The sequence below is a fragment of the Saccostrea cucullata genome, unplaced genomic scaffold, assembly GCF_032062105.1.
Source record: "Saccostrea cucullata isolate Sc308-1 unplaced genomic scaffold, CSIRO_AGI_Scuc_v1 ctg14052, whole genome shotgun sequence".
Classification (NCBI taxonomy): domain Eukaryota; kingdom Metazoa; phylum Mollusca; class Bivalvia; order Ostreida; family Ostreidae; genus Saccostrea; species Saccostrea cuccullata.
Window position 1 is genome coordinate 2,278 of NW_026919798.1, and position 14,287 is coordinate 16,564.

General features: G+C 34.8%; 2 protein-coding genes across 2 annotated transcripts; both read left to right on the forward strand.

Moving 5' to 3' along the window:
• Positions 1–1,109: 1,109 nt before the first annotated feature.
• On the forward strand, positions 1,110–2,286 carry LOC134238255 (uncharacterized). Its single transcript, XM_062720377.1, has one exon. The coding sequence runs from the start codon at positions 1,189–1,191 to the stop codon at positions 2,284–2,286; it is 1,098 nt and encodes a 365-aa protein (XP_062576361.1). The 5' UTR covers positions 1,110–1,188.
• A 1,972-nt stretch (positions 2,287–4,258) lies between these two features.
• Positions 4,259–5,424, forward strand: LOC134238264 (uncharacterized). Its single transcript, XM_062720387.1, has one exon. The coding sequence runs from the start codon at positions 4,691–4,693 to the stop codon at positions 5,360–5,362; it is 672 nt and encodes a 223-aa protein (XP_062576371.1). The 5' UTR covers positions 4,259–4,690; the 3' UTR covers positions 5,363–5,424.
• The last annotated feature ends 8,863 nt before the right edge of the window (positions 5,425–14,287 follow it).

The following is a 14,287-nucleotide window of genomic DNA, read 5'->3' on the forward strand; positions in this document are numbered from 1 at the left end:
GGAGGGAGATGGTCGACGATTTTAACTATAAATGTAGCTACCCATTCTGTGCTGGAAATTATATATTTTGAAATAATTTTGAATACTCAAAAATGTCGCTGGAATTCATTTCATTGTTGTGCAACACGGACATAAAATACGTTCTGATGATAATTTTTAATGATGAATTCATTTTGTTTACAAGTGCTTCAAATTGAAGATTGGCTGTTCCTGACTGTGTTTTAAAGGTACTTGGACACAGATTTAAAGTTAATATTGTCTGTATAATATCACAAATAATATATTTTAATAGCATTTCAAACAAAAATTAATGAAAATTCCTTTTTCATTAAAAAGTTAAAAAAAACTTTTTTGGCGTGTTTGTTTGACAAATCCTTGCACTTTCACAAATTTTATCACATCCAATTCTATTCGAATTGGAGGCTTTTATCGAAGAAAGTGTTAATTTCCCATATTACAAAATCCATAGATCCGCCTATAATCCCTATAATCAATTAGAGTTATTCCCCCTGAGTCAACTTCCGTTAATCCTTTTTCATTCACAGACTATATGAATGAGGTTGGTGCAATTTTAAAGGATAATTTTTTGCAAATTTAGATATTTAGAAAAATAGTTAATGGGTACTATACATATGGATGTTTTTATTATCTATTTGGTAGTTGTTTGCTGCAATCAATTTACGAGTATTTATTCATGATTTCCCGATGATCCTTGATTTTATAATGATAATTTTTTCTAGCGTCTGTTGTGGCCATTTTGTATTAGCCGACCACGTTGTATCTATATAAGTTTTCATTAAAACAGATTATATGATGTAAGTATGTGATAAGATATAATGATTATTAAGTCAATTATCTTGATCGTTAGGATTTATATCATATTGCTTTGGCTTAATTAAATTTTCTTTGTTTTATAAATTGATCCGACACGTTTCAGATTTCCATACCAAGGGGAGATGAAAAAAAAAAATAAATAAATAAATAAATAAATAAATAAATAATAATAATAATAATAAAAAAATAATAATAATAAATAAATAAATAAATAAAAAATTAGGGTAACTTTATAAAAAGAAATAATAAAGCATGTGAGAACGAGGAGATAATTAATTTAAATTTCTTCTTACAAATATAAAAAATAATATATATATATATAAATAAAGAATTTTCTTTTCTTTTCTGAACACGATGCCACCGAGAGCTAAGAAGCGTAGAATGGCTCAACCAGCAGCGACTGCCACACAGCAGCCAAGTGGTAGTCAGGCTACGGTGTCTGTGAATTCCCAGACGTACTCGTCGACGGCGTCGGCAGGATGTCCAGTACATGTACCAATACCACCGACCCAGGCTCCATCAACTTCCGTTGTGGCGGAAGCGCAACCCATGTTGACGACAAGTGCAGGGCCATCCTTTGCACCGACCACCTCTGGAGCAACAATCTCAACTCCAACAGATGTTGGTACCACCCCTGCTCCTGTCCCATCAATACATATGATTGGTATGAATGTTTCTAGCACAGTCAAACAACGTATTATTAGTGGGCAGTATATTGATTTGGCCACATTGGTAACACCAAAATCAGGGTCTGATGAAAAGAAATTAGTTATGAATAGTATGGGTGAGATAATTTATAAAGATGCCAACCCAAAAAAGGTAGAAAATATTGAGCAATGGACTGACCTTATGCTCATATTTGCAAGTGTGTACTTGAGTGCACATCCCGCCAAGACTCTTGACCTACTTAAGTACATACAGACCGTAAGAATGGGTGTTAGCAGGGGGGCTATATCTTGGAAAGAATATGATACGCAGTTTAGGCTGCGCAAAGAGCAAAATCCTGTGTCTTCTTGGGGTGAAATTGACTCGGAATTATGGTTGATGTATATGCATTCTGGGCCCGCTTATAACGTAACAAATGCACCCAAAACCAATAATGATAAATGCTTCAATTTCAATTACAAGGGATCTTGTGACAAATTCCCATGCATGTATAAACACAGTTGTATTCGATGTGGTAGTAACCATCCACAGATACATTGCCTTACACAAGCCTCAAACACTGGGTCCGCACAAATATTTCGCCAACAAAATGCAAGTGGTCAATTCTATGGACAGTCAAGTTTTCGTCCACAAACCACCAATGCAAATACCAGCTATAAGGGGTATTCAACCAATGCAAATACCAATTATAGGGGGTATTCCAGCAGCAACACCCAGCGCCCCACCTACTCAAGACCAAGATTCCGCACCCCGCAATCTATGGCGTCTAGGTTCAACGCCTATTAATGTACACGCCCTTAAAAAATGTCTCGTCCACTATCCTAACAGAATCATAGCAAATCGCCTAATCCAAGGGTTCTCTCAAGGGTTTAAACTTCATTATCATGGGCCTAGATTACCAATTCAATGTAATAATTTGAAATCCGCGGACGATCATCCTAATGAACTTAAAGAGAAAATCGATAAAGAAATTGAAATGGGGAGGATACAGGGTCCTTTCACGAAAATACCAATTTCTAATCTTAGGTTATCTCCAATTGGGTTAGTGCCGAAGGGGGATAATTTGGGCTGGCGTCTAATAACGCACCTCTCTTTCCCGAAGTTTAGTAGTGTAAATTCATACATAGATCCTTGTGAAACTGCTGTACAATATTCATCCTTTGATTCAGTGATTCAGATGATTGCTAAATTAGGGAAGGGGGCTTTCATAGGTAAGCGAGATATAAAATCCGCATTTCGACTTCTTCCAATATTTCCCGGCGATTTTGATCTCCTGGGTTTTAAATTTCAGGGTAATTATTTCATAGACAAATGTTTACCTATGGGGTGCTCCATTTCGTGTAAGGTTTTCGAGGATTTTTCTACAATTTTGCAGTGGGCTACGATACAGCGCTCTAAAACATCAACAATGGATCATTATCTAGATGATTTTATATTTGCTGGGAGGGATGCCCATTCCTGTCAAGATCTTATGTCGAATTTTCAAGACGTCTGCGATGATATAGGTGTTCCTATTGCCGAGGACAAATCTGAAGGCCCTACTATGGTTATGACATTTTTAGGTTTTGAGATAGATACTTATCATATGCTAGTTAAGATCCCCAATTCAAAATGCTTAGAGCTACAGGGTATTTTACACCATCTCGTTGTTCAACGCAAGATGACACTCCAACAATTACAATCTGTTTTAGGTAAACTGAATTTCTTTACAAGAGCCATAAGACCAGGTAGGGCATTTCTGCGTCGGCTTTATAATGCTACAATAGGAGTTTCAGAATTACATTATCACATAAGGATAACTCAATCAATGCGACAGGACTTGTACATGTGGATTAATTTTCTTGAATCATTTAATGGGACTGTGTATTTTTTAGATATTGAGTGGACGTCAGACAACAACATTAATTTTTACACAGATAGTTCCGGTTCGTCTTACTTGGGATGTGGTGCTTATTTCAAAGGGGAATGGTGTTTTTACCCTTGGCCAGAGACCTGGGCGTCCAATGACCTACTTAAAGACATGACCTTTTTAGAGTTAGTTCCGGTGGTCTTGGCCGTCTATTTATGGGGTAACAAACTCGCTAATAAAAAGATCATTCTCCATATAGACAATCAAGCTGTAGTCGCTATAATAAATAAACTCACTTCTAAATCAGAGCGGGTCATGAAACTACTTAGACCATTTGTCCTTGCTTCTATGAATTATAATATTCTGTTTCGTGCAGTTTACATACCAAGTAAAGACAATGTAGTTGCTGATTCAATTTCTCGTAAGCAGTGGGCCAGATTCCGACAAGCAGCTCCACATGCCAGGGAACACCCTTGCCCAGTGCCCCTATCTTTCCGCAACATCATCTCCAGCCTGAGTTTGCTAAACTTTTAGACGCCTCAGTATCTGAAAACACACATAAATCTCATCGGGCTGGAATGGCAGCTTATTACAAAGTATGTAGACTCATTGATTGCACGCCATGGCCCCCTACATTAAACTCAGTCGTGCAATTCGTTTTGCATTCATCATCATCCGGCCTCGCATATGGTACCGTGAGGTCATACTTGTCTGCCATTTCATTTTATTGTAAATTGCAGAGTGTTCACGATCCAACCCCAGAGTTCTTGGTTACAAAGTTATTGCAGGGCATGAAACGTTTGAGACATAAAGTAGATACTAGACTGCCAATAACGAAAACAATTTTGCTAAATATTATTCAAGTTCTGCCCATAATATGTACCAATGCTTTTGAAACAGATCTTTTCTCGGCTGCATTTTCCCTGGCATTTCATGGATTTTTAAGAGTTGGCGAATTAACAGTTAATACAAGAGAAGGTGATCAACAAAACACAATTCAATTCGACAATTTGTCCATTAATCACGAAACGCAATCTCTCTTACTGACTATCCGGTATTCGAAAACGGACCAGTTAGGTAAAGGCACAGTACTTCAAATAGATAAGCAGGGTGGTGTAGCATGTCCATATCAGCTCATTACTAAATACGTCAGCATCCGTCCAGAGGGTTCAGGTCCATTATTTCGACACTTCGATTTATCCCCACTCACACGATATCAATTTACGGGGGTACTTTGTAAGGCAGTAAAGCACCTAAATTTGCCTGGTATCTCAGGATACAAATCTCACTCTTTTCGTATCGGCGCGAGTACTGATCTCGCGTTAAAAGGATTTTCAACTCATGACATTCAGAGATCTGGTCGTTGGAAATCTGATTCTTACAAATCCTACATTCGCATACCAAAGTTTTAATCTAATTTTAGATATACAGACAATATGGTTGGTGGGTTCATCAATAATCAAGCACGCCTTTTTGGAAGCTGTATTAAGACCAGGTGGTACAAATTTGACATTAGAAAGAAAACACATCTCACTGTGGTGGCAGGGTTATAGTGGCCTCCAGTTAAGTAAAACTAAACAAAAGATTAGAACTCTTGGAAAGGTGGGCCCTGTACCTAATTTCATCCTTATACATTGTGGGGGGAATGACTTGGGCAATGTATCGATCAGAAAAATAAGGGTGGTTGCAAAGCAGTTAGTTTTATTTCTAAGGAATCACTTTCGAAACAGTAGGATTATATGGTCATTTATACTTCCGCGTCTCCAATGGCGCTATTCAGCAAATTTAAAAGCTATGGAAAATGCACGCAAACGGGTTAATTCTGGTATAGCTGCAATTGTCTTGCAATCTGGGGGCGCAATAATTCGCCATTCAGACATTAAACCTGATCCAGCTTTATTTTTACAGGATGGGGTACACTTATCCTCGTTGGGGAATAACATTTTTCTAAACTCTCTCCAGGGGGGACTTGAGGCTATCGTTGCGCATGGTCAATCCTGCTTTCCCAATTAGCAAGGGTCCTGGGTACGGCTGTTCGTATATGCCGCTCTACCCCCACCATGGTGGCGGAGTTCCCTGGATGAGTGTTTATTCTGATCCTCATCTCAGGGAACTTGTGGCGTATAAGCGGCATTTTGGTAATTATATTGTAAGCTTTGACCTCTGCACCTCCCAGGGTCAATGCTTTCTATATATATATATATGGTGAACTTTGAACTTTGATGTTGTGAACTTTGAACTTTTGATGTTGTATGAACTTTGACTTACCACTATATGAACTTTGACCTTTGGTAATGACCTTGATATATGATTTGCTTTGATGTTGAATGTTGTTTGTGCATTTGATTGGGGCATGCTCTTGTCTTGGCTGCCCATTGCCCATATGATATTGTTTGTTTTGCATTTGAAACTAAATAACAGCCGTGCCCATAATATCGCCACACTTTAATAAAATTAATTTCAAGTTACCATTTGTTTGAGTTACACTTTTCTGAGATAATATCACATCCAATTCTATTCGAATTGGAGGCTTTTATCGAAGAAAGTGTTAATTTCCCATATTACAAAATCCATAGATCCGCCTATAATCCCTATAATCAATTAGAGTTATTCCCCCTGAGTCAACTTCCGTTAATCCTTTTTCATTCACAGACTATATGAATGAGGTTGGTGCAATTTTAAAGGATAATTTTTTGCAAATTTAGATATTTAGAAAAATACCCTCCTCACCCAACCCTTATTCGAATAGATTTTTGCGCTGTGTTTTTCTTTCTATTGCAGCTGTCCTACAAAAGGATCACTTAATATCAAATGGTACGGCTGTTACAAGAAAAAGTCTACCTGGAGACCAACTTAGATGAACTTTTCGCAAACCTTGGCCACTGCTCCTCCCAGGGCCAATGTTTCCTAAACAGTGACTGATATATAAACGACAAGTAAAGAAGGCACATAAGCGGCATGTAATTCGTAATAAATATATCGTAAATATCACCTCTGGCGTATAAGCGGCATTTTGGTAATTATATTGTAAGCTTTGACCTCTGCACCTCCCAGGGTCAATGCTTTCTATATATATATATATGGTGAACTTTGAACTTTGATGTTGTGAACTTTGAACTTTTGATGTTGTATGAACTTTGACTTACCACTATATGAACTTTGACCTTTGGTAATGACCTTGATATATGATTTGCTTTGATGTTGAATGTTGTTTGTGCATTTGATTGGGGCATGCTCTTGTCTTGGCTGCCCATTGCCCATATGATATTGTTTGTTTTGCATTTGAAACTAAATAACAGCCGTGCCCATAATATCGCCACACTTTAATAAAATTAATTTCAAGTTACCATTTGTTTGAGTTACACTTTTCTGAGATAATAACTTTATTCTTAATTCTTAGGAAAAGGGGCAATTTTGATGTGTATTATTAAGAAATATTAAAACTTATATCCAGAAAAATAATTTTATTTAGAGTAGAAATATTAGAAAGCAAAACTCCTTCACAAAGATCGTCATTCCGCTGTGTAGAGTTTTTACAAATCGATCACACTCGTGTTATGTACACAGTTTTTGTAAACAGGGCAAGAGCTCTGTTATTGTTTGGTGTTTACGATTAACAGGGTTTGTTCAATCGTTGAAGTCTGTTCACCACAACTGCACGGACTGACAATATATTGTGTGTTTGTTTTGCTTTCGAACATGTCTACTCTGGTTTTTCTCGATTCTAGTATTAATATTTTTCATTATTACACACCAATATTTATCACTTACTGGAAGTTAGGAAAGATTTGTTCGACTAAAATTAATCTAGAAAGGACCAGAAAATAAAGATTTTCAGAAACCTAAATTTACGACTTTTTTTCTGGCCAGTTAAGTCCACCCATTCTTTGAAGAAAATTGTAAAGCAATGAAATTTGTCACCCTCTTTGTACCCTTTTCTCAAGAATCATCCCAAAAAGTTGAAGGCAAATGGCCGTATTATTTTTTTTCATTTAGATAAGGACAATGTACAAATACATCAAGCAAGATCTGTAAATGATGACAAACCGTTAATGGATGAATAATAATCCAAGTATATTGATTTTTCAATTACAGCATACATATGAAAATATTATTTGTAACACGTATTTTTAAACAATGCACGAAAACATTTTAGAACTAGTTCTGATATAGTATTGATTTAAAATTTATATTAAAAAAAGTGTATTCATGCAATACCTCAACAGACCTTTGTAAATATTCTAATCTTTTTATTCATTATTTTACACCGAATCATCTTAGCACGGAAATAAATTGAAGGTTGTTACAATGCGTGGTAATAAATTCGTTTTATTAGTAGTAGTTTTCTCTTCTAAAATTCATATCATTTTTATAAGTTAAAAGAATAAAGTAATTATTCTACGTCTGGACCACAGACCTGTTGGTCGCTTAGAAAAAATGAATTGTTAAAAAAATAGGGGTAAGGAACTCTTTCCATAGAGTGCCTGCTTTCGTCAATAAAATTCTTAAAAACAAATCCCTTACATTTTTTTTTCTTTCTATTTAAATCTATTCATATATAAACAATCTTTATTGCTACCAAATTTAATGCCGTAATTCCGCATACTTCTTGAGATATTCTGAAACCAATTCCAAGATTAACCTTAGTTTTATTTACTCGATCCATTTGCAAAGGGCCTGAGGTGTAGAATAATTTTATCTCTCATACTTCACGAGTTCAATAGCAATTGCATATGTTTTATAGCATTAAAAGTTTAGTTATCAAAATGTTGATTTTAAACATCATGCGTAAGTGCAGAAAAATTATTTTATTTAGTTATCTATTTATCTTTTTATTGATATTAATATCTTAGCACTTGACATAAGAATACAATAGAATAGTCTCAGTTAAGGAAAAGATCGGAGGCATTCCGAAAAAAGAGTTCATCGTGCGTTCACCGTTCACTTTGCGCACGCGTTTGCGCCCTGCATTTGCTCACCGTTCAAACATCGTTTATCAAGTTGCGTTCAGCATTCACACGTCGTTCAATTACCATGCACTCTGCGTTTCTTCACCTTTCGAACAGAGTTCGTTCACCATTAAGGTAGGGAAGTAGAACATTTCAGTGACCGTATGTACAAAATTTATACACTTCAGAGATCAGTATGAAATTCACCTTGTGTATATAGAATCTGAGATTGTGCTTGTTATCGAAAGAACAATTAAAATGAACATATGCTTATGCCCTCAAACATGAGAAAATGTGGAAAAAAATTTAAATTTTTCACCATCTTGTGGTCCCAATGTATGCTTTTAAACAAAAAAAATGCTGGTTTTAAAACAAGTAACATTAATGTTCTTCATTGGTTACTAGCAACTATGACATGTTTTTATATTTTTGATATCAGAACAGGGGAAAGTGGTCAAAACCTAACATAACCTTGTCTTTCAGAACCATTGTCATATCTTACAATAGAATTTGATTTGTTATTGGATGATAGATGTTAATGTCACAAATATAATAAGACTGTATCATTATTATATATGTGCGAGTTTTTTTTTTATTTTGGATCTGTACAGGTGGATTTCTGTTTCTACATTTACAATTATATGACTGACCAGTGAACAATCATGGACCGATGAATTTAACTCTATCTGTACTAAATTTTATGCATGTTTTTTAAAGTACTCGTGCACTACATCAGGTTAGAAACCCTCCAAATTCCCTATCCTTAGCTTTTTTTTTGCCTTTACGGTAACACATTCATTCTAATATTCGACATTAGATTCAATCCATGTTTTTTTCTTCATTTACAACATTAATACGTCAGACAAGTTGTACATTGATCTTGTCTTTGTAACTAATTATATTTAGTAACGATCTTCTGGCAGCCTTATTGATATTTTATATTTATATGTTATCTTTCCTTTTCGTTAAAGTTGAATGTCTTTATATTTCGTGTTTGTCTATGTCTGCTCGTCTGTATGAGTGTTATGGGCGTGATCTTCGAGTTTCTTTTTCTTTTTTTGACAAATACAACATGTAAAAGAAGAACGATCCAGAATTCTGACATTTGTAACATTAATATCAGTGGATTTTCTTTTTTTATTTTCTTTAGACCAACTAAAGAAAATGGACAGGTTTAACGATTGCGTCGCATGCTCAGAATATTGCTGGAGTTAACATTTATAAATCATTTGAGAATAAACACTATGATCTATAGATTATTCTGTACAAAGAAAATTACGTTGAATAAACATAATAATATGAACTGATGCATATGAGTCGGTTTTAACTTTGGGCCCAGAACAACTAACTATTTGCTTTGTCCTTCTAATCTCAGAACAGATCGGACACAGCCCAGTACTAGAGCGAACCCCAAAGGCGAACTTTTGTTTCTGTGTCTGCTTGGGCGCGCTCAGTGTTCGTTGTTCTTCGCTATTTGTCCACTCTAAGCTATCTTAAGCGACCAGGCGATCACTGTCACTCAAGCGTGCAGAGAACCCTGCTTCATTTTGCCGCGTGTTTGTCCCGTCCCATAGCTTAAATTATTCATTGCTAAGTGTCGATCGGAGGCACAAAATAGATTTTGCAAGCGACTATAGGAGAACTTTTATTAAAAGATCAGAGTATCAAACTTTATTCTTTTACGCATTTCAATCAGAAAACAAGAATAGTTTCTGGATGAATGCAATTTTTGCTTGTTTATAAGTTTGTTTTCATAAATGTTTTGATAAATGCGTAAACAGTGTTAGCTAGAAACAAATAGTGATATACAGGAAAATAATTATTTCCTATGGAAGTTGATATCATTTCTTAAACAAAGACAAAGGAAATATTTCTTATTAATTTCGTGTGACCTTTCGTAATGGCACACTGTGATGCACCGTATATTCACCGTGTTACACGGTGCACGGATACCCTGGCTTCAAATAAATTGACAAGGTTCCAGGTCTACGCATAAGCGTAAACTTTCAGTCCACGGGACCCCATGTTCTTTGGGGAAAACCCATCGCCTGTACCGTAGCTGAAGAAGTCAATATATTATGAAATCCGATATAATGTAAAAGAAAAGCATAGCAGGTTTTTTTTTTGTTTGTTTAATTTTCTTTCCTTTTCTTTTCTTCATCCACTACTCAGTTAAAATAGTTCTCAACCTGACTGCCCAGAATGTGACTTCTGAAATCTTGAATTTTTTTAACGTTTGTTTAATCTCGACGGAAAATGTAACAATGCAAAATGTAAAAATCCAAAGACAGTGACATTATATTTTGCGTTATAACATTTTACTTCGAGTAAAAGCAAATTGCTAAAACGAGAAATGAAATATTTCTTTAAATAAGTTTGACATATTGCGCTATACATTCTGCGTTGATCTCAACTTAAAATGTTATCAAGCAAAATGCAAGAAGCCCGGGTTTTTTTTTACATGTGGCGTTGATACATGTATCACATTAGCCATGAAACAAGGCTTTGATTAGAATGTTGGTAGCTTGTTGTAATATGGGGATTTTAAAATGTTTTTAAAAATAAGTTCATACAAATCCAAATTATAAAAACAGTCAATTTATACCCATCGAACTGAGTTTCCGGATTTTATATAAATTAGACTCTTGAAAAGAGATTATTAGCATATAATCATATGATTGAACCATAAAATAAAATCATTGAATGTATTTCTTCGAAATATATTTCCAGGACATTGAAAACCTAAACATTTTGTTCAAAATAATTTCATTTAATTATTTGTGTAGTATTAGAGCTAATATTGTTAAAGATAAGTATTATAAGATAAGTGACAAAGGAAATTCAGAATATTGAATATATAGTATAAAGATTGCAATCCATCAAGCAGGGGATATGGTGTTGCTTAGAGGATATTCGATGTCCCGGGTATATAAGTTTCTTTTTTTATCTTACTAGCTATTGTCTTGCCACTTACACAAATACGTAGTACTGTCCGTTGATCTTTGAACCCAACATTGCACGACCCTCCAATCAACGTATTCCTACATTAATATTATTATATAAGCTCAGCCACCGTTTTTGTATTATTCGAGTTTTTAAATTATCTACTTTTTTTTTTAAATGATTTCATTAATCATTATGCAAACACGTTTACAATTCCTAACTAACCCGGGCCAGGATAGTTAGTATAACAAAAGTAACAGAGTAACATATATTTAGTTAAAGCATTTCTACAAATGTCACCATCTTATTTTTATAAATGTGAGTTTTTGTTAAATTCAGTAAAATGTCCATAGAAAACCCAGTGGATGTATCTAACTTGCTTAATGGCGCTGGATCGCCAACGGAGTACATGTAAATAGATGATGACAGTAAGCATTTTGCTCTGCGCTTAGCGGTTATAAAGCGTAAAATCATTGCTCTGTGTCTCCCATGACCACACGGTTAAATAATAATGTGTATTTTCAAAATCTTAGTCACTAGTCCTACTTTTACACAAATATGTACTTATAAATGGATGAAAAAAAAATCAAAAATGTAATCTGGATTCACACTGAATCATACATTGTAATACTGCACAGTTTAATTCATTACATTTTTTAAAATACAAGTAAAGGGATCAGATTTATAGATCATTTTGAACAAAAGATACAAATGTTCAAATGTACGTCATTCTTCAAATCTCCAGTAGATTTTCCATCAATCAATGTGTTCCCATTTTTCCACTATGGATTATAATGGATTAAATGTATCAGGTCCATGTTAAAGTCACTATTTAAAAGATTAAGGGGCAATGTGAAAACATCTATCCTTCTGTCTTCAATAAACCAGATGTGAAAAAACAATTAGATAGATAACATGATCAGTATGTAGTCGTTCCTGCCGACAAAGCAGGTAACAACATTGTTTTCGTGGTAATCTTACTTATATAAATACTTCTCTTTCTTCCCTAAGGAAGAAATTTCTTCAAAATCACATGTCAGTTTTGAATGCTTTTAATACTCCACAGAGTCAAAATGAATTTGAACTACCTTATATATATATTGGATTCCGAAACTTCATAGAAACCTTACAAACATAAATACGTTGCAGGTTCCAATAAATGTTCAACCAAGCCTCTTTCGTTATTCTTCACTAAGATATTGACAGTAGTAAAGAAAAAAAAACCTTCAAGAGTACTGTGCAACTAAATATTCAAGAAGTGGTGTGAATCAGATGTGGATACGATAAAATTCTAAAGAACTTTTGGACAATTTGAAATCACAAGAGTTTACAAAAATCAACAGCTTAAAAACTTACGACTTTTCAACTTTATACACAACTATTTCCCCCGAGAAATTAAAATCCAGGATTTTTGATATCATGGAAATCTGCCTCTTCAATAAAAATGGAACTCGTAAATTTACTTACCTGGTCATTGGTCATTTGTAAAATTATTTTATTAAAACAGATTCTGATTGCACACATAAGTACTTTGAAGTTGACATCAAGAAGATGCTAGAGTTTCTGATTGACAATATCTATGTGGTTTTTGGAGACCAGGTATTCCAACAATGTATTGGAATTCCCATGGGTACAAATTGCGCTCCGTTATAGGAAGACTTATTTTTATATTCATATGAAGCGAAATTTATGCATAATCTAATTCGTGAAAAAAAGAAAACGCCTTCTGTTGCCTTCAACTCGACAATTAGATATATTGACGACGTTTAGTCAAACAATAATTGTAATTTCCATTCCTACGTCGATACGATAGATCCTCATGAGCTTGAGATAAAAGATACCACAGAGTCCGACACATCTGCTTCATACTTGGATATTTTACTTGAAAAAGACAGTAATAGTAATCTAACAACCAAGCTATATGATAAACGTGATGGCTTTAACTTTTCTATCGTCAACTTCCCTTACTTACGCAACAATATACCTTCATCACCTGCATACACAGTGTATATCTCTCAGTTGATTCGATACGCAAGAGCATGCTCTACGTATGAACAATTTCTAAAACGAGTTAAATTATTGACAATCAAGTTGTTAAAACAAGAATATCAGCAGTGTCGTTTAAAGTCATCATTTCTCTTTTCGTAGGTTCTATGGTCGATACAATGACGTTGTCAGCAAATACGATTAATCATTGAGTCAAATGCTGACTGACGTTTTTCATACCAAATGTTAGTCCATTATTTATACATTGAATTGACGACGGACTTTCTGTTATTTCCTGAAAATTACAAGGAGCGCACGGTGGGTGTAACCGGTCGGCAGGGGATGCTCATTCCTCCATGGCACCTGATCCCACCTCTGATGTTTCGGGGGTCCGTGTTTGCTCCGCAGCACAGTTAAGTTTAGAAAAAGGAGGCGGAGCCTAATTTGTACGGGAAAACTTGACTATGACATCATACAAAATATACTTACTAAAGCGTGTTGTTTTGTCCTTAGTTAAATCCCACATAACAAGTTATAAACAAGTCACTGATCGCAATACACTTGTCAATATGACGTCATTTCTTACAACGTGACGTAGTTGGTATGCAGTGAGAGACAGATCAAGTAATATTTTCACAACAAAAATTGCATTCTATAATTAAATAAAATATTATTTACAGATATTCTCTTGGCCAATAACTTGAATTCAATGTCTTCTTCACTATTTTATCAATATATTTCCTGTACATTGGGTATTTAATTGACACTGCCGTATGTTTGTATGCTAGTACATCGGATTGTAATGTGGGGGGTCTTAATAAATCAACCTAGTGCAAGGGCATACACTCTATGGATCAAAGTAAGCTTTTTACATTTCAACTATTGAACTATTAAGGTATCTGAAAAGTGCTGCGATCCTGATGAAATCTTAAAAATAACTTAATTATATCAATATTTCATGCCGCTGACCAGCAAAAAATATAGCATTTGGTCATACATGTATATATTTAACAACGAAATTGGAGAATTTAGACAGGATCCCAGCACTTTTTAGAAACTA

Coding starts and splice junctions, on each gene's coding strand:
- LOC134238255 (XM_062720377.1), top strand. CDS start 1,189: ATGCCACCGAGAGCTAAGAAGCGTAGAATGGCTCAACCAGCAGCGACT.
- LOC134238264 (XM_062720387.1), top strand. CDS start 4,691: ATGACATTCAGAGATCTGGTCGTTGGAAATCTGATTCTTACAAATCCT.